Source organism: Staurois parvus, unplaced genomic scaffold (assembly GCF_062004578.1).
Source record: "Staurois parvus isolate SC_StPar_1 unplaced genomic scaffold, SC_StPar_1.0 ptg000389l, whole genome shotgun sequence".
Taxonomy (NCBI): domain Eukaryota; kingdom Metazoa; phylum Chordata; class Amphibia; order Anura; family Ranidae; genus Staurois; species Staurois parvus.
The window spans coordinates 2,345,974-2,369,940 of NW_028318185.1; the positions used below are offsets into that span (position 1 = coordinate 2,345,974).

Genomic DNA, 23,967 nt, shown 5'->3' on the forward strand with positions numbered 1-23,967 from the left:
CAAATAACTGGTGATCAGGGGCGGACTGACCATTTGGAAACTCGGGCACTGCCCGAGGGCCCGGGGTCAGTAGGGGGCCCCCATGAGATGCCCCTGGTACCTTTTTCATGGGCTTTTTTGAGTTTGGGCAAGGACACCCGGGGGGCCCATGAATTGTCAGTCCGCCCCTGCTGGTGATCCCACCAGTTCTCCTCTCTTCTTGTTGCATTTTTTGACCATGCCAAGCATGAAGGAAGATGTGTGCTGGCATGGACAGTGCGTCACTAAACCCATTGATCAGAGTTATAGGACATCATGCCAATGTACAGCATGCCTGTAGCCCCGTGGACAGCTTTGCTGCCATATTCCCTGGAAGCCCAGTAGTTTTGCCTACTGTCTTACATGTCATTCTACTGCTTCTTCTCAGACTTTGCTGCTACACCCCATGGCCATTCCTTCTCTACATGATTGACAGTGGCTTTCTCTACTGTTATACATGTAAATGAATAAATAATTGATAAAAACTATTTTTTTCTGACTTAAATACTTTAACCTTTCTATGGGTTCTGCTTAGGGATAAGCTTTAGGCACAAATAAAAAAGAGCAGAGCTACTACCCCCACAGGGTGCATATATGCTCAAACTAGTTCTCAGACTGTAGGTTTCTGAAGCCTCGCAATCCCGTAGTCCAGTAGAAAAGTCGGCACAGCGATATGGATCAGTGAATTGTACCTTTATTTATAATGTGCGGGGATATGCACCCAGTGAATGTTAGCACGTTTCAGCCATTACAGCCTTAATCGTGGCAGTAATAAGCTTTCCCGTGGTCTGTATGGGGTTCGGTCCAAACTCAGAAGGCAACTGTCAGTGACCAATGAACTCAGGAGAGGTATTTTCCACCCTACAGCTACACTCACCGGCCACTTTATAAGGCATGCCTGTTCAGTTGCTTGGTAACACAAATTGCTAAGCAGCCAATCACATGGCAGCAACTCAATACATTTAGGCATCTAGATGTGGTGAAGACGACTTGCTGAAGTTTAAACTGAGTATCAGAGTTGGGAAAAAGGTGATTTAAGTGACCATGAATGTGGCATAGTGGTTGGTTCAGACAGGCTGGTTTGAGTATTTCCAAAACTACTGATCTGCTGGGATTTTCACGCACAACCATCTCTAGTGTTTACAGAGAATGGTCCAAAAAAGGGAAAATATCCAGTGAGTAGCAGATGTGTGGACGAAAATGCCTTGTTGAGGTCAGAGGAGAATGGGCAGACTGCTTCGAGATGATAGAAAGGCATGCTATCATGTCAGTATGGACCAAAATCTCTGAGGAATGTTTCGAACACCTTGTTGAATCTATGCCACAAAGAATGAAGGCAGTTCTGAAGGCAAAAGGGTGTCCAACCCGGTACTAGCAAGGTGGACCTAATAAAGTGGCTGGTGGCTGGTGGGTGTACATGTACACAAAGGCTCTTGACATTATTGACCTAATATGGCAACATGGGAAGATGGGAAATTCAAAAATTGTAAGTTGTCACCGGAGAAGGATCTTCCACTGGGTAACTGGGTAAATGTTTGTCCCGGTGACCCACTTTTTAATAGGAGATATCTCATTATTTTGGGGACATCTCCTCCTACTTTTTACTGTGTCTTTTGGATAGGAATTGAAAGCAAATCTTCGTAATGGGACACAGAGCAAAAAAAAAAACTAAATCCTGAGAGAGGTCTTAACCAATCTCTAAAAATATGTAGGTAGATGGATAGATCAATAGATGGATGGGTTGATGTGTAGATGGGTGGATGGGTGGTTGACTGCTTGGATAGTCCATGGGATTATCATAAAAAGGTCTGTAATATGACATTGTGTTCCATTCAAGGGAGACACAATACAAAAAATGTTTTGGCGTAACATACATGTTATAACTTTCCTCATTAAAAAATAATGTGTAAAATACACTCCAGACAAGCACTGAAATGTGGAATTGAAAGAGAATGTTTAATGATTTTGTGTATATTTTATTTGTCTTTCTTATATGTTTTTAAATGTTGTTTTATGCCTGTTTTTTTATTTCTAATCACTAAAACCTTAACTTGGGTGCATACAGGCTGCAAATCTGCTGAAAATGTTGAAAACAAAAAACAACCCAAAACATCCAAAAGCAATCGCATAAACATTAAACATCAATCAATTGTATTAATAGTATCACTTGTCCTATGGTGTTTAATTATCCAACATACATAAAGGAGACAATTCGAAAATAAAGGGGGCCTGTCCCCAAGAATCAATATCTTTCCAAAGTCTTCATCTGTCTAGTGTTTGTGAGTCATCTATATTGCCTAATATATGGTTGGAAGCATAAAAGTAGGGCAGCACAGTGGCTAAATGGTTAGCACCTCCTCCTGGCAGTATTTGGGTCGTCGGTTCCACGGCACCACCTGCCTGGAGTTTGCATTTTCTCCCTGTGCCTGCATGGGTTTCCTCCGAGTACTCCGGTTTCCTCCCACACTCCAAAAACATGCTGGTAGGTTAATTGGCTCCTGTCTAACTTGGCCCTAGTATGTGTATGTATGAATGTAAGTTAGGGACCTTAGATTGTACGCCCCTTGAGGGTTAGGGGTGGGGTAGGGTGATCCCCGTCAGAACACAATATCTCAGTGAGGAGATCGGACTAACATTGGATGTATTGATAGGGAGATCTGTAAGTTTTTTTTCATTCAGTCTGCTGGGGTGAACGAATAAAACTTCCGGTGTGTAACCAGCCTTAGATAAGCTTTAGATATTAATATACATTTAAATAATTTTTTTAATGTTTATATCTACAGCTTTAAGTAAAATAATATCTGTTGGGCCTGCCATGAGGGTCTTTGTTCAGGTACTTCCTGTTATGGATAACAACTGCCTTCCACTTGTGCTCCCATTTGAGACTGCAAATGGCCATGCTAAAAAACATTCCACATGGTCCACCATTGTCACTACAAGAAGATTGTATGGAGCAATGAAATGCAGCTGACTCTGGAGGAAGTGAATGTAGACAGGAAGTGGCTGGAAGAGTCTGGAGGAGATCAGCAGCATTGAAACATAACAGGAGATCAGTCCCCCAACAGGCAGAGTGTGTTCCAGCACCCGACACTCTGCTTTAGATATATATTGTAGCTAGGGTCCCACTGGCTGCAGAAGGCCACGCGGGTTGCATGTTGCCGCCAGTTGGACAGCCTTGGTTTACCACAAGTGTTCTTCCTTCCTCACCCATTTTAAATGCTATATTCTGGTGACTGCAGGAGGCGAATGAAAAAACACAATGAGGTTGATTTACTAAAGGCAAATAGATTGTACACTTTGAAAATGCAGTTGCACTCTGAAAGAGCTTAGTAAACTAGGGAAAGCTCTTCTGACTTCCATTATCCATCATTGTGCAAGCAAAAATGTTTGTTTGTCATTTTATTTTCCTTGCATGTGGTTGGGTATACTTTGCAAAATGAAACTTCCCCTCATTCATGGGCAGCACAGTGGCTAAATGGTTAGCACTTCCGCCTGGCAGTACTAGGGTCATTGGTTCGAATCCCAGCCACGGCACCACCTGCCTGTAGTTTGTATGTTCTCCCTGTGCCTGCGTGGGTTTCCTTCAGGTACTCCGGTTTCCTCCCATACTCCAAAAGTCATGCTGGTAGGTGAATTGGCTCCTGTTTAAATTGGCCCTAGTATGTGTATGTATGAATGTGAGTTAGGGACCTTAGATTGTACACCCTTTGAGGGTTAGGGACTGATGTGAATGTACAATATATGTGTAAAGTGCTGTGTAAATGGACGGCGCTATATAAGTACCTGAAATAAATAATTTACTAAGCTTTGGAGCAAATGCCCTTACAGTGTGCAACTACTCTTGCAAAGTGCACAGTCTATTTGCGTTTAGTAATAAAACCCCATTCAGGTTCATCTTAAAATGCATTTAAGCACTCCCAGTTGGGCTAAATGTTATGAAAAATGTACTTTCTTCTATCTCGTCCTGTAGCCAACCACAATAAATGACTTTCACAATCTCAAATTTTGAAAAGAATAATGTTGCTTCCTTACAGTCATTGCTTAGGGCATTTTGTGTCGAAACATCCCCTATTAAATCTATTTTCGTGTTTGTGTGATTATCTCAGTGCTGTTCTAGAGGCATCTGCACAGAGCCTGAAAATGAATTGCAAGCATCCCACCGCAGTGTGAGATTTACTTTTCATTCCTTTAAGATATCTTGTAGGCTAAAGGAATGCAGAAATTTCTTATATCTTTCATATAACTCAAAAATATAAAGGAAGACCCTCACACTCAGTAGTCGGATTGTGCAGGCCAGGCCCATATCTGAATCTCATGAACACCTGGAGGGGACTTCATTTTTCCTGAACAAAATGTAAGTTTCATTTTGACCTGCAAAGGATCATCTTTGACATTGTACAAGCCCAGTTTTTACATAAAAATAATTAACTGGACAGTGCTACTAGCCATCAGCTCCAACGCAGGGGCGGAATGACCATTTGGAAACTCGGGCACTGCCCGAGGGCCCGGGGTCAGTAGGGGGCCCCATGAGATGCCCCTGGTACCTTTTTCATAAGCTTTTTTGAGTTTGGGCAAGGACACAGGGGCCCCATGATCCCCTATTGCCCGGGGGCCCGATGAATTGTCAGTCCGCCCCTGTTCCAGTTTACACAGCCCCAAATGTGGATCCTCCATAGGGAATGTGATTGAAGACACAACAAGTGATAGCTTTAAGCAGATTGGGAATCGTTACTGCAATGGGAAAGTGAGGAGCTCTCTGTCAAAAACTGAGGGAATGGGAAAAAATCCAGTGTGAGTCTTCAAAACCAAACAAAAAAAAATTATTATATTTAAAAAAAAACTTACCAGAAACAATGGATGTGGATTTGAAGAGTTCTTTAAGTGAACTACTTGAATTTCCAATTATGTCCAATAGCAAAACCGTGTAATCTGGAAAGCAAATACAACTATTAGTGTTTAATGCTGATTTCCAGGTATTTATATATTATTTATTTATTTCATGTACTTATATAGCGCCATCAATTTACGCAGCACTTTACATATATATTGTACATTCACATCAGTCCCTAACCCTCAAGGGGTGTACAATCTAAGGTCCCTAACTTACATTCATACATACACATATTGATGTATACACATACACTTGTTGATGGGGACAAGGGCCTCTTCCCCACAACCCTGGCCAGTGGTTGTGGGGGTCTGCGGGTGGGGGACTTATCAGAATCAGGAAGCCCCCTTTAGCAAGGGTGCCCCCAGATCCAGCCCCCCCATGTAAATGAGTATGGGGTACATGGTAGTGCTACACATTCCCAAAGAAAAATTGTAATGTGAAAAAAGTCAGAAGACAGTCTTTGACAAGTCATTTATTAAAAAGAAGAAAAATAAAAGAATGTCCCCCGAAGTAGATCCAATGTCAATCACGATGCCCGCCGCTACCCGAAAAAAAAGGTTCCGCTCCTGACGCTGGCTCCCAGCTGTCTGACTGCTCCGCTGGCCCCTTACATATTTAAGAACTGTCAAGCCAGCAGAGCAGTCAGAAGCGGAGCCTTTTTTAAAATTCTTTTTTCGGGTAGTGGCGGTGGCGGGCATCGTGGTTGACGTTGGATCTGCTTCAGGGGACATTCTTTTATTTTTCTTCTTTTAATAAAGGATTTGTCAAACATTGTCTCCTGTCTTTTTTCACACATTGTCTCCTGTCTTTTTTTTGTGAATGGGTAGCGGTACCATGTACCCCATACTCATTCACACGGGGGGCAGGATCTTCTAGATTCTGATAAGCCCCCTGCCTGCAGAACCCCACAACCGTAGGCCAGGGTTGTGGGGAAGAGGGCCTTGTCCTCATCAACATGGGGACAAGGTGCTTTGGGGGGGAACCCCCCAAAGCACCCCCCCATGTTGAGGGCATGTGGCCTGGTATGGTTCAGGCATGTGGCCTGATATGGTTCTTCCATACTATTGATTTTTCCACTTCAACTAAAATAATATGTTACCCCAGCAATTCAAGTCCTGATATGTGCCTGCTGTACCATGTGCTTGTATGAAAAAAGTCTCCTGTTCTCTTCATATTGCTTCCTTTGTGTGAAATCCCTGGTGTTCCTGCCAGTCCCTCTGCTTTTAAAACTGACAAAGCTAGGCATGAGAGCACATCCATTCTAGTGTGGTCAGTTTTCTGTCTGTGCTGGGAGAACATCTGTCTGTCCTCCAACTGTCAGACTTGTGCGGACACACCTCCCCCTCCAGCTGCACAGCCATATACAGGGAAGCTCAGTGTTCTGCTGTTTCTCTACCCCTAGCTCTCTGAGCTCCTTATTCATCTGAGAACAGAGGGTATGTGATCACTTAAACAAAGGGGAAACGAGTATTTATAATGTTGTTATATCTACACAAAAATGTTTTTTTTTCTATTTTAAATTAAGCGGGCTGTTTTACAAGGTGAGGGTTCACGTATACCTGAAAGTCTTACCTGCCAAGTCATTGGTCCTGTTGTTTAAACAGTAACAATATCTCATGGGAAACTTGTGGTAATCTACATTTTTTAGGTTAGAAACTGCAAAGGAAACCATGAAGAATGATAAGGTTACATTTTACATAGTAACAAAAAAAAATCACAGTTAAGCAGTATACAAAATCATATAACATCAAATGTAAACCTTAACAATAAACTGCTTCTAATTTTCTTCCTTTTGTTCTTTTAAATTAAATCTAAAACCTACAAAATATTATTGTTTCAGCTTGCCAGTCCTTGGATGTGGTGGAAGCCGCTTGTAAATGCATGTTTTTTATTTTGAAATTCCAACACTCCTGGCACAGAGATCACTTGCGTTTGTACTTTGCATTTATCTGCATTTACATGCGGCTGCGTTTAGATGCGGTAGTAAATTCTTGTCTTTTCTATAGCAACGGTTTACTTATTTTTTATTTGTACTGCAATTAACTGCGTTTATGTACAGATAGCTGCAGTAAATCGCTCCTGGACGCTGTCAACTTTATTTTTCCCAAACGCATAAAACCGTATGTTATGAAAATGCTGCTAAACGCAGTGTGTGAATGGAGCCATAGGGATGCATTGGCTGAATTTATCTGGGGCAGTTAAAAGCTGAAATCTAACCACCCGTGTGAAAGGGGCCTACATTTAAATTTTTTTCAAGCTATGAACATTTTCTCTCTCTCTTTTTTTTTTTTAATCCTTTATTTAGTCATTGCATAATTACAAAAGAAGTGCCATCACTCCAATACACATTAAATGTAAGCTAAAGATCCACCAGAAACCAACAAAAGCAGGTATGAGCAGGACATGTCAATACTGTACATTTCCAGTATCCCATAACACAAGGTACATTATGTCCATATCAGAGGCTAGAGAAATACCATATATACTGCAAATGACAGGTAATGATCCTAAAACACACAATGCCTGAGTCAAAAGTTTTTACTGTGAAAAACAATCTCATTCCCCTAAACCATGGGAACAAAAAATATTGTGAAAAATGACACTCAGAGAAAAAAAAATGGACAAGGTGGAGGGGGGTGGGGACCCTAAGACCATGGGAACAAGAAAATATTGTGAAAACGGACACTTAGAGAAAAAAAAAACGGACAAGGTGGGGGGGGGGACCCTAAGACCATGGGAACAAGAAAATATTGTTCCCAAGAGAAAAAAAAAAAAAAACGGACAAGGTGGAGGATGGGGGGGACCCTAAGCAGCTCCCAAATGAGGTCTTCATAAAAAAGAAAAAAAAGGGGGGGGGGGTATGGGACGGAGCGGGAATGTGAAGACGGGGCCGCAGAAATTGATCTGGGGGGTGGGGGAAAGCTCAACATTGCCCTGCTCCATCAACTCCCCCCTCCCCGAAGAACCAGCCAGCACAAAGAACAAAGAGCCAGGAGCAGGCAGTAACACCCACCAAACGATGCCAAAATGGCTCAAGCGGGCCCAGGGGTAGCAGGTATTAAGTCCAAGTATTGCCCTGAGCATGAGTACACTGTCCAAGGCCACCACTTCTCCTGAAATGCGTCTTCCCTATTATTAAGGGAGGCAGTTAGACTTTCCATAGATCTGATTTCATTAATTTCAATTAAATCAATTTAAAGCGGAGTTCCACCCAAAAGGGGAAGTTCCTCTTTAAGGACTGCTTCCCCGCTCCCCATTAAGGATTGGGACCTTTGGAGGGCGGGGAGGGCGGGTACCCGGATTTGACAGGTACCTACTCCAACTTCCTCTCCAATTGCCTAGGCAATCGGAAGCGGAAGGTGTCCTCCCTCCCTCCCTGCAGTCTTCTGGGACACGTGACAGGTCCCAGAAGATGACAGGACCATTCATGAAGTGCAGCGCTACTCGTTCATGCGCAGTGGGTACCCGGCTGTGAAGCCACAAGCTGTCACAGCCGGGTGCCCACACTGAAGATGCTGGCCTCCTGCAATACAGGACAGCCGGTGAAACGGGCTGCGGGTGACACACCACAGGATCGTGGGACAGGTAAGTGGCTGTTTTTTTAAAAGTCAGCAGCTACAGTTTTGCTACAGACTGCTGACCTGACAGTTGTGCAGAAAACCATCATTGACACCCTCCATAAGGAGGGAAAGCTTCAAAAGGTAATTGCAAAAGAAGTTGGATGTTCCCAAAGTGCCGTATCAAAGCACATTAATAGAAAGCTATGTGGAAGGGAAAAGTGTGGAAGAAAAAGGTGCACAAGCAGCAGGGATGACCGCAGCCTGGAGAGGATTGTCAGGAAAAGGACATTCAAAAGTGTTGGGGACTTTTACAAGGAGTGGACTGAGGCTGGAGTCAGTGCATCAAGAGCCACCACACACAGACGGATCCTGGACATGGGCTTCAAATGTCGTATTCCTCTTGTCAAGCCGCTCCTGAACAACAAACAACATCAGAAGCGTCTTACCTGGGCTAAAGAAAAACAGACCTGGTCTTTTGCTCAGTGGTCCAAAGTCCTCTTTTCTGATGAGAGCAACTTTTGCATCTCATTTGTAAACCAAGGACCCCGAGTATGGAGGAAGAATGGAGAGGCACACACTGCGAGATGCTTGAAGTCCAGTGCGAAGTTTCCACAGTCTGTGTTGATTTGGAGAGCCATGTCATCTGCTGGTGTTGGTCCACTGTGCTTCATTAAGTCCAGAGTCAACGCAGCCGTCTACCAGGAGATTTTGGAGCACTTCATGCTTCCTTCCGCAGACGAGCTTTATGGGGATGCTGACTTCATTTTCCAGCAGGACTTGGCACCTGCCCACACTGCCAAAAGCACCAAAACCTGGTTCAATGACCGTGGGATTACTGTGCTTGATTGGCCAGCAAACTCGCCTGACATGAACACCATAGAGAATCTATGGGGCATTGCCAAGAGAAAGATGAGAGACATGAGACCGAACAATTCAGAAGAGCTGAAGGCCGCTATTGAAGCATCCTGGTCTTCCATAACACCTCAGCACCTCAGGAAAAATTTGATTCGCATCGAATCCGAATTTTAGCAAACTTCGGGTGCACGAATCAAATTTTTCCCGATCAGCCGGCAAAAGTGTCACTGCAGAGAGCTCCGCTATTTCTGACAGTTCTGACAGTTCATTTACAGCGGTTGAAACATTGTATCTATTTGTTTCCATTTAGGATACAGATGTTTTTATTCGGAAATAAATAGATACAATGTTTCAACCGCTGTAAATGTGAAGGAACTGTCAGAGAACTGTCAGAAATAGCGGAGCTCTCTGCAGATATACTTTCTGCTGTACTGGAATACTTCTTCTTTTCATTCTTCTTCTTCTTTTCATTCTTCTTCTTTTCATTCTTCTTTTCATTCTTCTTCTTCTTCTTTTCATTCTTCTTCTTCTTCTTTTCATTCTTCTTCTTCTTTTCATTCTTCTTTTCATTCTTCTTCCACTTCTTTTCATTCTTCTTCTTCTTCTTTTCATTCTTCTTCTTTTCATTCTTCTTCTTCTTCTTTTCATTCTTCTTTTCATTCTTCTTCTTCTTCTTTTCATTCTTCTTCTTCTTCTTTTCATTCTTCTTTTCATTCTTCTCATTCTTCTTTTCATTCTTCTTCTCATTCTTCTTTTCATTCTTCTTCTTCTTCTTTTCATTCTTCTTTTCATTCTTCTTCTTTTCATTCTTCTTCTTTTCATTCTTCTTTTCATTCTTCTTCTTTTCATTCTTCTTCTTCTTCTTTTCATTCTTCTTTTCATTCTTCTCATTCTTCTTTTCATTCTTCTTTTCATTCTTCTTCTCATTCTTCTTTTCATTCTTCTTCTTCTTCTTCTTTTCATTCTTCTTTTCATTCCTCTTCTTTTCATTCTTCTTCTTCTTCTTTTCATTCTTCTTCTTTTCATTCTTCTTCTTTTCATTCTTCTCATTCTTCTTTTCATTCTTCTTTTCATTCTTCTTTTCATTCTTCTTCTCATTCTTCTTTTCATTCTTCTTCTTCTTTTCATTCTTCTTTTCATTCTTCTTCTTCTTCTTTTCATTCTTCTTCTTCTTCTTTTCATTCTTCTTTTCATTCTTCTTCTTCTTCTTTTCATTCTTCTTCCTCTTCTTTTCATTCTTCTTTTCATTCTTTTCATTCTTCTTTTCATTCTTCTTCTCATTCTTCTTTTCATTCTTCTTCTTCTTTTCATTCTTCTTCTTCTTTTCATTCTTCTTTTCATTCTTCTTCTTCTTCTTTTCATCCTTCTTCTTCTTTTCATTCTTCTTCTTTTCATTCTACTTCTTCTTTTCATTCTTCTTCTTCTTCTTTTCATTCTTCTTCTTCTTCTTTTCATTCTTCTTTTCATTCTTCTTCTTTTCATTCTTCTTCTTCTTCTTCTTCTTTTCATTCTTCTTTTCATTCCTCTTCTTTTCATTCTTCTTCTTCTTCTTTTCATTCTTCTTTTCATTCTTCTTCTTCTTTTCATTCTTCTTCTTTTCATTCTTCTTTTCATTCTTCTCATTCTTCTTTTCATTCTTCTTTTCATTCTTCTTCTCATTCTTCTTTTCATTCTTCTTCTTCTTTTCATTCTTCTTCTTCTTTTCATTCTTCTTTTCATTCTTCTTCTTCTTCTTTTCATTCTTCTTCCTCTTCTTTTCATTCTTCTTTTCATTCTTTTCATTCTTCTTTTCATTCTTCTTTTCATTCTTCTTCTCATTCTTTTCATTCTTCTTCTTCTTTTCATTCTTCTTCTTCTTTTCATTCTTCTTTTCATTCTTCTTCTTCTTTTCATCCTTCTTCTTCTTTTCATTCTTCTTCTTTTCATTCTTCTTCTTTTCATTCTACTTCTTCTTTTCATTCTTCTTTTCATTCTTCTTCTTCTTCTTTTCATTCTTCTTCTTCTTCTTTTCATTCTTCTTTTCATTCTTCTTCTTTTCATTCTTCTTCTTCTTTTCATTCTACTTCTTCTTCTTTTCATTCTTCTTTTCATTCTTCTTCTTCTTCTTTTCATTCTTCTTCTTCTTCTCATTCTTCTTTTCATTCTTCTTCTTCTTTTCATTCTTCTTCTTCTTCTTTTCATTCTTCTTCTTCTTCTTTTCATTCTTTTTCTTCTTCTTTTCATTCTTCTTTTCATTCTTCTTTTCATTCTTCTTTTAATTCTTCTTCTCATTCTTCTTCTTCTTCTTTTCATTCTTCTTCTTCTTTTCATTCTTCTTTTCATTCTTCTTCTTCTTCTTCTTCGTCGTGCCCTGTGACTGCCCAAATGAGTGAAGTGTGCGGTGATTCTAAGATCGACGGCACTCATCTGCATGTCATACTGACTGACAGTATTATTTCTCTTCCCCAGCAGACTCCAAGGGCATTTAAATTAAAGGTACAGTGTTCTGCACTAATATAAAGGCTCTCTGAAGCCTAGAAACCCTTTAAATAAGTTAAATTTGCGGCGAATAAATTCGCATCAAATCGAATTTCTCCCGCAAATTCGGCGAATCAGCCGAATCGAATTTTTGAATAATTCGCTCATCTCTAATTGTCACCCCAAGATACAAAGCGTGTTCATGGCAAGACCACTAGATGAAAATGAACCACTTGCCTTCGGGAAGATTTGCCCACCTTCATGACCAGGCCGTTTTTAGCTATTCGGCCCTGCGCTATTTCAACTGGTAATTGTGCAGTCAAGCAACACTGTACCTGAACAAAATTTATCTCCTTTTTCACACAAATAGAGCTTTATTTTAGTGATATTTGATCACCACTGGGATTTATATTTTTTTATATAAAGAAAAAAAATGACAATTTTGAAAACAACAGTATTTTGGACTTTTTGCTATAGAACATATCCAATTAAAAAAACATTTCTTAAAAAATTTAGGCCAAAATGTATTCTGCTACATGTCATTGGGAAAAAAAAATTCCAATAAGTGAATATTAACCACTTCCATACAGGGCACTTTTACCCCCTTCCTGCCCAGGCCAATTTTCAGGTTTCAGCGCTCTCACACTTTGAATGGCAATTGCGCGGTCATACAACATTGTACCAAAACTAAAATTTTATCATTTTCTTCACACAACTAGAGCTTTCTTTTGGTGGTATTTAATCACCGCTGGGGTTTTTAGTTTTGGCTAAATTAACAAAAAAAAACTGAAAATGTTGAAAAAAAAACACGTTTTTCTTTGTTCCTTATAAAAGTTTGCAAATAAATAATTGTTCTTCATAAATTTAGGCTGAGATGTATTCTGCTACATGTCTTTGGTGAAAATAACCCAAATCAGTATTTATTATTTAGTCTGTAGGAAAGTTATAGAGTTCACAAACTATGGTATAGATCTGAATATTGATCAATCCTGAAGTACTGACAGCCAATCTAATTTCTTGAGGTCCAAGAATGTCAGAACAGTACAGATATCCCCCAAATGACCCCTTTTTGCAAAGTAGACAATCTGACATATTTCATAACAGGCATGGCGAGTTTTTTGAAGTTATTATTTTTTTGTCATAATTTTTCGGAAATGAAGAAATTAAAAAAATGATTTTTACTATTTGTTTTTTACATACTGTCACCAGTGCAGTACAGTGTCAGCATATAACTGGCATGGTGGTGATCAGGGACACTGACTGGTGACAGTACAAAAAAAAAATTGATAATTTTTTTTTATTAATTTACATTTTTTATTACTTTTTTTCTCTTTTTTAAAGATTTTTTTCATATTTCACTATGACCAAAGTGGTATAATGTTACCATAGTAACATTGTACTACTTTGGGGACGTGATCAATATTTCTTTTTTCTTTTTTTTTTTACACAATATGCTTATAGCAAAGAATTACTTTACTATTAGCAAGCATTTACTTGAATGAAATTGATTCATTCGGGGGGGGTTTTGTGCTTAGCTGTGATTTGGGCATGGCTAATCACATGACACAGCTGGGCTGTGATTGGCCCAGCTTGTGCATGTGATCGCTGTGACCATTCACAGCTAGACATACTTGTATACAATGGATGGCATGAAAGGAAGCTATCCATTGTATACAACTGTCATGTGACCTGCTGTGATTGGTCACAGCAGGGCACATGGTACTGGTAATGGGGCTGTTACACAGATTTGTCATCGGCCGTACCCGAGGTACACGGCCGGTGACAGATCGCGCCGAAGCGCGGCCATGCGGGCATGACACAGCTGGGCTGTGATTGGCCCAGCTGGTGCATATGATCGCTGTGACCATTCACAGCTAGACATACTTGTATACAATGGATGGCATGAAAGAAAGCCATCCATTGTATACAACTGTCATGTGACCTGCTGTGATTGGTCACAGCAGGTCACATGGTACTGGCAACGGGGCCAGTACACAGATCTGTCATCAGCCGTGTCAGATCACGCCACAGCGTGGCCATGCGGGCATGCGCAATGTGAATGCCTGAAAGGACGCCATATGGCATCTCCTCGGAGGGACGAGCTGTTCTCCCGGCCGCCATCTGGCTATAGGCTGGGCGGCAACTGGTTAATTGGTTTACATGAAAGCTATAGCAATCTACAAATGTCGGTATAAATGCTGGAATTTTTATTTATTCTTTTTTTATACTAGTAATGACGCCAATCAGCAACTTATAGTGGGACTGTGGCGGGCATTCTGACACTGGGGGGGAACTGACTAACTGCCACTTACATCCCCGGTGACACCAATACAGCCAATAGCACGGACTCTGTACTAATGACACTGGGCAGGAAGGGGTTAACATCTGCGGAAATCAAAGGGTTAAAAATGGCAATCAAGGGCTTAATATGTATCTAACTATGGTGTGGGTGCAAATGTGCTGCTTTTACTCACGTGCGGTGTGTCTTTCTTCTCTCCCTGGAACATAAAGGTTCCAGGGAGAGAAGATCCAGCTAGATCCTGTGAATGGATTTACAAATACAGGCACAGCTGTGCTTCTCCATTCATTGCAGGAGATTAGCAGAGTCCCAGACAAAAATCAAACATGTCCTGCAGCGAATGGGGGCCAGCGGGGAGGCGCGTGTATGTGAGCTCCAAGCCCGGAAAAACACGTATGGGTACATCACTGGTCCTGTAGCTGCCACCCATCCGCAGTACATTGCAGGCAGGTGGTCTTTGAGTGGTTAAGGAAGACTAACCTAAAAAAGGGAAATCCAGTGCAGTCACCACATCTAAGGACTGGTAAGCTCCAATATATGACATACCTGTTCTTGGTTCTAGATACACTATAATGAAGGACTTAAAATCGATAAAATCAAGCAACACATACTATTATAAATAAGGATTGAAACCTTGTGGAAGGCAAAGGAACTGTACGACGTCACACTCAGAAAGGAGAAGAAATTTTTTGTTCCTGGAAAACAAATAATCATCAATAATAGTGAGCAAAACAGTGATTCTACAATAAGGCCCCGTTCACACCTATGCAGTTTGCTTTTTGTCCATTTTGCAGTGCTTTTAGCAGTTCCTTTGCATTTTTCTACACGCATATCTTTAAATTTTTGATGCGTTCTTGACGCATTTTTGCATTTTGTTCAGCTTTTTTTTTTTAAGCGGAATTTTTTTTGTTGCTGAGCAGAATAAAAATGCAAATGTCATGCCTTTCAGCAGCTTCTCCATTGAACTCTATTATAGCAAAAATTGTGCTTTTTGTTTTTAAAAAAGTCCCTGACCCTTTTTAAAAACACAGCAGCTCAAAAAAGCATAGATGTGAACATGTTCCATAGGAAACCATGTTTATTGGACTGTAGTGCATTTCTGCAACAAGCGCGGGTGTGAATGGAGCCTAAAACAGCAGAGATCCAGGAAAATAATTTTTAAAAATACAGTTTAATCTAGTTCTGTGTTCTAGTTCTAAGTTTGTATCTTTTTAATAACATCAGTATAATTATCGGCTGCTGATAGAAACCATGGGGCCTCATACAGTCAATCTCACAACCCCCCACCAAAGAAAAAAAAAACACAGTTCACAGTGCTTCAGTTATGTATGAACACAGTGAGTGATTGGTACCAATCACTCATTATTCTCATTCAGGAAAGGAAGGGGCTGGTAAATGTGACATATTTACCGGGCTCATCCCCCACTCTCCATCCTGAAGAAATCTATTGTGTGCTTGCAGCTGCCAGTGGGAAGAAGAGGAGGGAAGCCAACAGCACTGTGCAGGTGGGGGCACACAGGGGAGCCTGGGCAGCAGGGGAATGTATGGTGCACAGAGAGGGTGATGAGTGTGGCAGGGAGGCAATTACTGGAACTGGTCCCCTGTACGGCTCTCTGCAGCAGTTAAGAGCCAGCGGGAGGGAGAAGAGAAGAAGCCAGCTTTCAGCTGCTGCAGAGAGAGCCATACAGGGGATCGGTTCCAAAAATTGCCCCCCCCACCATCCGCCGATCACCATCCTTGCCCACATCTGATTCACCCGGCTGGCATGGGCCCTGTACAGGAGGGCTAAGGGTCTCCCTTTATCCAGGGCCCTGATAATTATCTCAAATCAATATTGGTATTATATATGAATTCCAGGCTGATAGCAAAATATTTTTTCCAGTAAAATGTTATTTATCACAAGCACTAAAGTTTTACTAAACCCCGGACCCTGCATTCACTATATCCGCTCTCCCAGGACCCTGCATTCACTATATCCGCTCTCCCAGGACCCTGCATTCACTATATCTGGTCTCCCCGGACCCTGCATTTGCTATATCTGGTCTCCCCGGACCCTGCATTCACTATATCCGCCGGACCCTGCATTCACTATATCTGCTCTCCCCGGACCCTGCATTCACTATATCTGGTCTCCCCGGACCCTGCATTCACTATATCTGATCTTCCTGGACCCTGCATTGACTATTTCTTGTTTTCTCCGAACCCTGCATTCACTATATCTGGTCTCCCAGGACCCTGCATTCACTATATCTGGTATCCCAGAGTACACAGAACATGCAAATGCAATTATTTTAGTAAATATAAACTGCTAAATTCATTTTCTCATCAGCAGTATTTAGCAGTCTTGTGATTTCCATCAGTGTCCAGCTAAGCACTGGTTAAAGTTTGTAGGAGTTTTCATTCTGCTCTGACTGTCCTATGAGGCTGCATGACCCCTAACCCTCTGTCTGGACAGTGCTGATTGGCCCACTGCTGATCACATGCACTCTCCCCAAAGAAACCTCCCTAGCAATACACACAATACTGAGCATGTGCAGAGTGTCTCCTAGAGCTCTGTACAATCAGGAGATGGATTGGGGACAGTATAAGAAGGGAAGGATCAGAATAGACAGGATCAAACAGCCTTTTTACACAATGCAGAGGATTAACTCCTTAGGCTTCATAGTAAGTATAACAAGCATGCTTTACTGTATATACAGACTGATTGTACTGTTGTGGGTTTAGTAACACTTTAATATAGAACCAACAATTTATGTAGCACTCTACACTGCCTTGAAAAAAATATTCATACCCCTTGAAATTTTCAAATAAAAGTGTGCACAGCTGCATTCTCCTAGTTCTCAGGAGAAAAGTACATTAAAATTCTAATGACATGGGAAACTGTTCCTGTGAATGCAATATACATATAATATAATATTAACAATATTTCTGACATTTGGAGAGCAGCAGGTTTATTTTAACATTGATAGCATCATATCTGCAGTATGGGTCAAAATTATTGGTACCCCTCCAAAGAATCCCATTTTATCATAAAACTAAAATAAAGAATGGTGACTGTCATTTACATATGTTAGAACCTAGTTCATGGTAAATTCAAGTTTGGAAAAACTAAAGGAAGAATTTTGGCCATGACTTCATATTCAGATGTTTCTGCTTTGACAAGGTTAGCCAAATGGGGATTTTATCCTACAAGAAATAAAAGAATGTTATATTAGAAAAAAAAGTCTAAAAACCCCTCAAAATATCTCACTTCAGATAAAAGAACTTGTCATAAAAATCTATTTTTTCTGCAAACTTGGGAATTCACTCACCCCTAAGAGCCTGGTTAAGCATTCCATTTACCAGATCAGTAAAGTTGAACTGAGAGAGGTCAACGGAGGCAGCTGGGATCTCTGCAACATAGAAAAAGTACTTAAATAACCCTCATTGTTTTCACTCAATGCACTTAAACAACATCTTCATTTTATTTATTACTGATAAAAGGATCCTGCAATGTACTGTACAAATAGATTCCATGGCACGGTATGTATGGGTCATGGACTTGCAAACATGGGTGAGTTGTTTGCACCTATCTTACCTGTGTGATGTTTTGCTTCTTAGGATCACTGAATACTGTGGAATAATCCATCTGCTATGGCACACAGGTTAGTGCTAATAATACATATAACATTAGACCAGCCTTTCTCAAACTTTTTAACAAGAAGGAACCCTTAAAAAAACTTTCAGGTTTCAAGGAACACCTAATAATAAATGATTACGATGAGACTAGGAGATGGATTTATGATGAGTCTATAACTTTGGCAATGTGGAAGTGGTTGGTTAACTCCACTCTTCCATTCTATAGGAAGACATATGAAGCTCGTGGTTACCCAAAAAAATTTGCGAAGGTTTGGTTTCATTGGGAAGACTCCTCAGCAACTCTGAATGAGGACACAAATAACTGAGTCAACCTGGTAGGGGATGGCAGGAGTGAAAGGGTTCTTTTGTAGAACATTAGATAGGAAAACATGCTCAGAGGACCTCGGTATTGTTCCTATACAATCTTTTTTTTTTTTTTTTTTACTGTTTCTTGGTTTAGTTGAGGTTTAAAATTTCTAAATGGTTTGCTGGGCTGAAATGCATTATTGTGCTGTGGGATCCTCTTTGAGTACCTAACAATGCCTCATGATATGCTTCTCATCCACAGAATACGCAAATAGACACCCCCATAAGGGACTATAATGCAGCAACCATAGTACATATACGCATAGAAACTTCTTTAAAAGGGATACATACTTTGTTCCATAAATATCCTATAAAAGACATGTTTTTTAAGGAACATTAACTCTGACAATGCTACAAATTAGTTCCTTCACAGCATGAAAGGAACTCGCAAAGAAAGGGAGACTCCATATATATTTTAAAAAAAGACATTGACTCTGACAATACTACAAAATACTTCCTTCACAACAAGAAAAAAACTCCCCCAAAAAAGGGAGACTAATCAAACGCTTTTCAATCATTCCATTTTTGATCTTCTTCGGGGGGACATAGACTCAGAAGGAATTACATATTTTGTTACAATGCCAAAGCTTAAAAGCCATGTTACAGAAAATAAGCAATTAACACTCCTACGGATGAGAAGCATAACCAGAAGGTCGAGTATCTAGCTGCTCATCCCAATACAATAGAATACGCAAATAGACACCCCCATAAGGGACTTTAATGCAGCAACCATAGTACATATACGCATAGAAACTTCTTTAAAAGGGATACATACTTTATTCCATAAAAATCCTTATAAAAGATACATGTTTTTTAAGGAACATTAACTCTGTCAATGCTACAAATTACTTCCTTCACAACAAAAGGGAGACTACCCCGACGCGTTTCGATCATTCCATTTTTGATCTTCTTTGGGAGTATAGACACAGAAGGAATTTCTAAATAGACATACAAGAGTAAATGATAAGATGCACATAAATAATAAGTAAATAAGATTAAATTGATTGCCATAATTATACTTACAAAAGGATTGAACAAGCATTAATCAGAGCACTTATAAGTTATATCCAGGATTGGACTACATATTCCAAGGCCTCAACAGCATGGACCAACCAGAAGAGCAAGAGTGGTCAGATATACATCCTATGGTTGACAGCAGCTGGGGAACACTTAATCACCCTCAATATACCTCTACTGTATAAACATCATAGAAGATATCATTTAAATTAGATACAAGGACAATTAAATAGGTCCAAATATTAATATACTGATAAATCTATAAGAACAAGACTAACCATTTGAGAACATGGTAGATGAGCACAAAAGACTGGAGTACTTATTGCTATTGTGGTGAAGACATCACAGAACTCATAATTATGAGATCTGTGATGTCTTCACCACAATATCTATAAGTACTTATAGATTTATCTTATAGATCCTTATAGATTTATCAGGATATCAATATTTGGACCTATTTAATTGGCCTTGTATCTAATTTACATTATATCTACTATGATGTTTATAGAGGAATATTGAGGGTAATTCGGTGTTCCTCAGTTGCTGTCAACCACAGGATGTATATCTGACCACTCTTGCTCTTTTGGTTGGTCCATGCCGTTGAGGCCTTGGAATATGTAGTCCTATCCTGAATATCACTTATAATTGCTCTGATTAATGCTTGTTCAATCCTTTTGTAATTATAATTCTGGCAATCACTTTAATGTTATTTATTTATTATTTATGTACATATTATCATTTACTCTTGTATGTCTGTTTAGAAATTTCTTCTGTGTCTATGACTCCTGAAGAAGATCAAAAATGGAATAATCGAAACGCGTCTGGATAGTCTCCCTTTTTTTGGGAGTTTTTTTCATGTTGTGAAGGAAGTATTTTGTAGTACAAACAAATTGACTTGCGAGCCACTGAGGTATATTATGAAAATATAAATTCTAGATCGCTGGTTAATGAGCCCACTCTCCTCTGATGTGCGTTTTTAAGAAATTAATTTAGATGTTAACCGCGCTCTAATATCCACAAAATAAATAAATCAAAAGTGCTATGTGCTTATAAATAAATAAAATATAAAAATAAATAGTGTATCATGATTGTAATTTTGTAAAAAGAATTTAAATTGATATTAAACGTAGCTCATTGTACGGAATAATTCATATCATATGTGAGGGACACTCCCTTCTCTGATCCACTCCCTAGTCCTGTGCCTCTGTGCTCCTCGTGTATAACATGTAAGAAAAGGAACTTAAAATAATGTGCCTTATCCCAGGGGTAAAACAGCCTTTTATTGTGCTTCTCTATTGCACTCACATTTTAAAAGTAACAAAATCACTTTGTATATGTATCAAATCTCCCACAGCTTATAGCTGAATCAAACGAGCGGTGTGTGTCAACACCCTCAGTATTCGCCATATCGTTGTTAAATTGCGCGATGACGTCACTGCCCCTCCCCCTAGGATCAGAGAAGGGAGTGTCCCTCACAGTCCTGCAGCCACACAGGCTTGCAACATCACAGCAAAGATCAGATCTTCATATAGAAGGAGAGTTTATCCATCCAAGCTGGACATCCATTGTGCATAGTGGGCTACAATTGTCGTTTATCTAGAGACTTTTTGACTGTTTTATCTATTATCTATATATGAATTCTTTCATTAATTTTTTAATTATTTATATATATATATATATATATATATATATATATATATATATATATATATATATTTCTTATTTTGATTTATCACTTTTTATCCACTTTTTAAATTTTCTATCAAATCATATGTTTCACACTTAAGGAAAAGTTGCACAATGTCAAAGTATTGCACATTTTGAGGTATAATAATATGATATGAATTATTCCGTACAATGAGCTACGTTTAATATCAATTTAAATTATTTTTACAAAATTACAATCATGATACACTATTTATTTTTATATTTTATTTATTTATAAGCACATAGCACTTTTGATTTATTTATTTTGTGGATATTAGAGCGCGGTTAACATCTAAATTAAGTATTTTGTAGTATTATCAGAGTCAATGTACTTTTATTAAATATATGTGGAGTAGTCTCCCTTTCTTTGATAGTTCCTTTCATGCTGTAAAGGAAGTAATTTGTAGCATTGTCAGAGTTAATATCCCTAAAAAACATGTATCTTTTATAAGGATGTTTATGGAATAAAGTATGTATCCCTTTTAAAGAAGTTTCTATGCGTATATGTACTATGGTTGCTGCATTAAAGTTCCTTATGGGGGTGTCTATTTGTGTATTCTATTGTATTGGGATGAGCAGCTAGATACTCGACCTTCTGGTTATGCTTCTCATCCGTAGGAGTGTTAATTGCTAATTTTCTGTAACATGGCTTTTAAGCTTTGGCATTGTAACAAAATATGTATGGTATGTATTCATTTTAGATTGTAAGCTCTAAGGAGCAGGGCCCTCCTATCCCTCTTGTATTGAACTGTATTGTTGCTGTATTGTCTCCCGTTATATTGTAAAGCGCTGAGCAAGCTGTTGGCACTATATAAACCCTGTATAATAATAATAATATAATAATCTACTGTCTAGCAACAATAAAACTTAAAAAAATTATAATAATAAATTGGCAGTTGATCCAGTGAATTAGTTGCTTTGGACTTTGATATGCTTTTTTACAACACTTGTTTGTGAGTATTTATCTACTTTGGATTTAATAAAGCTATTATCTTCGGTAATGCACTAGACTGGTGCGCCCTCCCTTGTTCTTACAGCAATTTCCTTGGGTTTTTCCCAGACCCTTGGAAGACAGCAAGGTCTATGCTAACACTGGATACATTAAGGACCTGATAAGTTTCCATTATAGTACATCACTTTTGAGCGCAGGAGACTTTTCGTTTCTGCCTTTTCATGTTACAGATTTGCCCTGACAAGTCCATGCAGCTTCCACATATATTTTAGGATTTACACAATTAAGACTGTCTTTGAATCTATAAAAGAATAGACAAATTCTATTTGCTGAATGGTACGATGTGTGCTGGATAATGCATTTGTTGGCTGTGTAATAATGTAATCTACTTGTGTTTTAAACACGATTGCCTATATTTTACAGGTGCATTTTACACCATACTATAGTTACAGAGACACAGCACAGAAGAAAGAAAGAAAAGGTTTGTAAGATCATCATTCATATGTGCACATCATATTGTAAAATTTTGTGGACACCTGATCTTCCCATCCATATGATCTTATTGTAAATTCCATTCCAGAAGTAGGGGCATTCATTATTATAGAGCCCCCCCTTTGCCCACAACTCTAACACCTGCCATTTTTCTACATTGGTTGTTACAAAAATGTGGAATGTGTCTCTAGGAATTGATGCTTATTCAGCCAAAAGAGCATTTTTGCTGCCGGTTACTGTGTTCAATGAGAAGACCTGGCTTGCTCCAGTTCCTCCATTCAGAGGATTGAGGGTAGGGTTGAGTCGCAGTAAGGTTGAGTTCTTGGCTCTGTTCCTTCACACCAAACTCATCAAACCATGTCTTTACAAAGCTAAATCTATGGACACGGCAGAGACCCTGGCATTGAAAACCACTACCTGACATCAGACATACTAGAACAGAAAAGGGCCTTCCCCAAACTTGCCAAATGTTTCGGGTGCAAAATTATCATTAAAATTAACAGAGCCCTTCACTGGAAACACCTTAACTCAATTACCAGTAGGGTTGAGTCCCAGTTGGGTTGAGGTCAGGGATCTGTTCAGCCACCAAATTTCCTCCAAAGCAAATTTATCAAACCTTTTTTTTACATAGAAGACCTGGCTTGCTCCAGTTCCTCCATTCAGAGGATTGAGGGTAGGGTTGAGCAAGGTTTATGCATCAGTCATACTGGAAGAGAAAAGAGCCTTCTCCAAACTTGCCAAAGGTTTGGGGTGCACAATTATCTAAAATATATCATTAACAGTACCCTTCACTGGATACGCTTGAACTCAATTTGGAGTATGTCAACATACATTTGGCTTTAAACCCCGGGTGCAGAGGCCAGGTATCCACAAATGTTTGGCTGTATAGTGGCTATAACAAAATGTATAGATAATGTAAATAAAGATCATGTAGCCCAATGGGGTCACCTGTGGTTCCCAAGATGGCGATCCTTTTTTCTCTCTGTTTATTTCCTGTTAGGCATGGCCCTGTAGGATAAATTCAGTTGGTGATAAGTACATTTGGTATTATTTGACAAATGCTCTATGCATAGCTGTTTTTTCTTTATAGCCTCTAGGCATCCAGCGTCTGGTGTCCAATGTAACAACCCTTTGCTAAAACAGTCATATACACTACACAGGGAATTTCTTGTTTTTTCTTGTCCTAATATTAAGCTATCATATTTACATGTAAATAATCTTATATTAAAAATATTAAACATATTTGCCTCTGCCAACCCTAGGCACATGTCTACTGAGCCTGTTGGTAAACCTGGCCCTTTGCTGAAACTAAACTTTAACATCACCCTCTCCACATGACTAAAATACTATAATTGCAATTTTTCGTCAAGCCAACTTTTAAATAAATTGTATTTATCATCCTAAAGAGGTAAAGAATAATTCAAATAGCTTGCCAATTGACAAGTAAGGTATAACTTACCAATGTTGAGGAACAGCAGAAAACACATGAAGCCGGTGACCAGGGTCATGGGGGCATTCTCAGGAAAACATGGCATACTGGATCATCGGATAAAACACAGAGGTCCCTGTGTGTAAAATAGGTGTTATATTATAGGTGGTTCAGTCCAATCCCAATCTGATACTTCAGTTTTTGGTAGATATTGGACCATTAAAGCCCAAAAGCTAAGTTGCCACTTTAAAAAAAATCTTAATACAAACCTATTTCCCAAGTGTATTCAGTTTTTCTCTATAATAT

The 23,967-nt window shown here is 39.3% G+C and overlaps 1 protein-coding gene across 1 annotated transcript in view; it reads right to left on the bottom strand.

Annotated features, from left to right (window-relative positions):
- Positions 1-23,767, bottom strand: part of HHLA1 (HHLA1 neighbor of OC90) — an 85,474-nt gene extending 61,707 nt beyond the window's left edge. The window contains exons 1-6 of the mRNA XM_089685934.1: positions 23,692-23,767; positions 23,181-23,240; positions 17,392-17,472; positions 14,692-14,775; positions 6,482-6,565; positions 4,864-4,947 (exon numbers count right to left, since the gene is read on the bottom strand). Of these exons, the coding sequence (XP_089542060.1) occupies positions 4,864-4,947; positions 6,482-6,565; positions 14,692-14,775; positions 17,392-17,472; positions 23,181-23,240; positions 23,692-23,767 (469 nt within the window). The remainder of the gene's footprint in view (positions 1-4,863; positions 4,948-6,481; positions 6,566-14,691; positions 14,776-17,391; positions 17,473-23,180; positions 23,241-23,691) is intronic.
- Between the last annotated feature and the right edge of the window lie 200 nt (positions 23,768-23,967).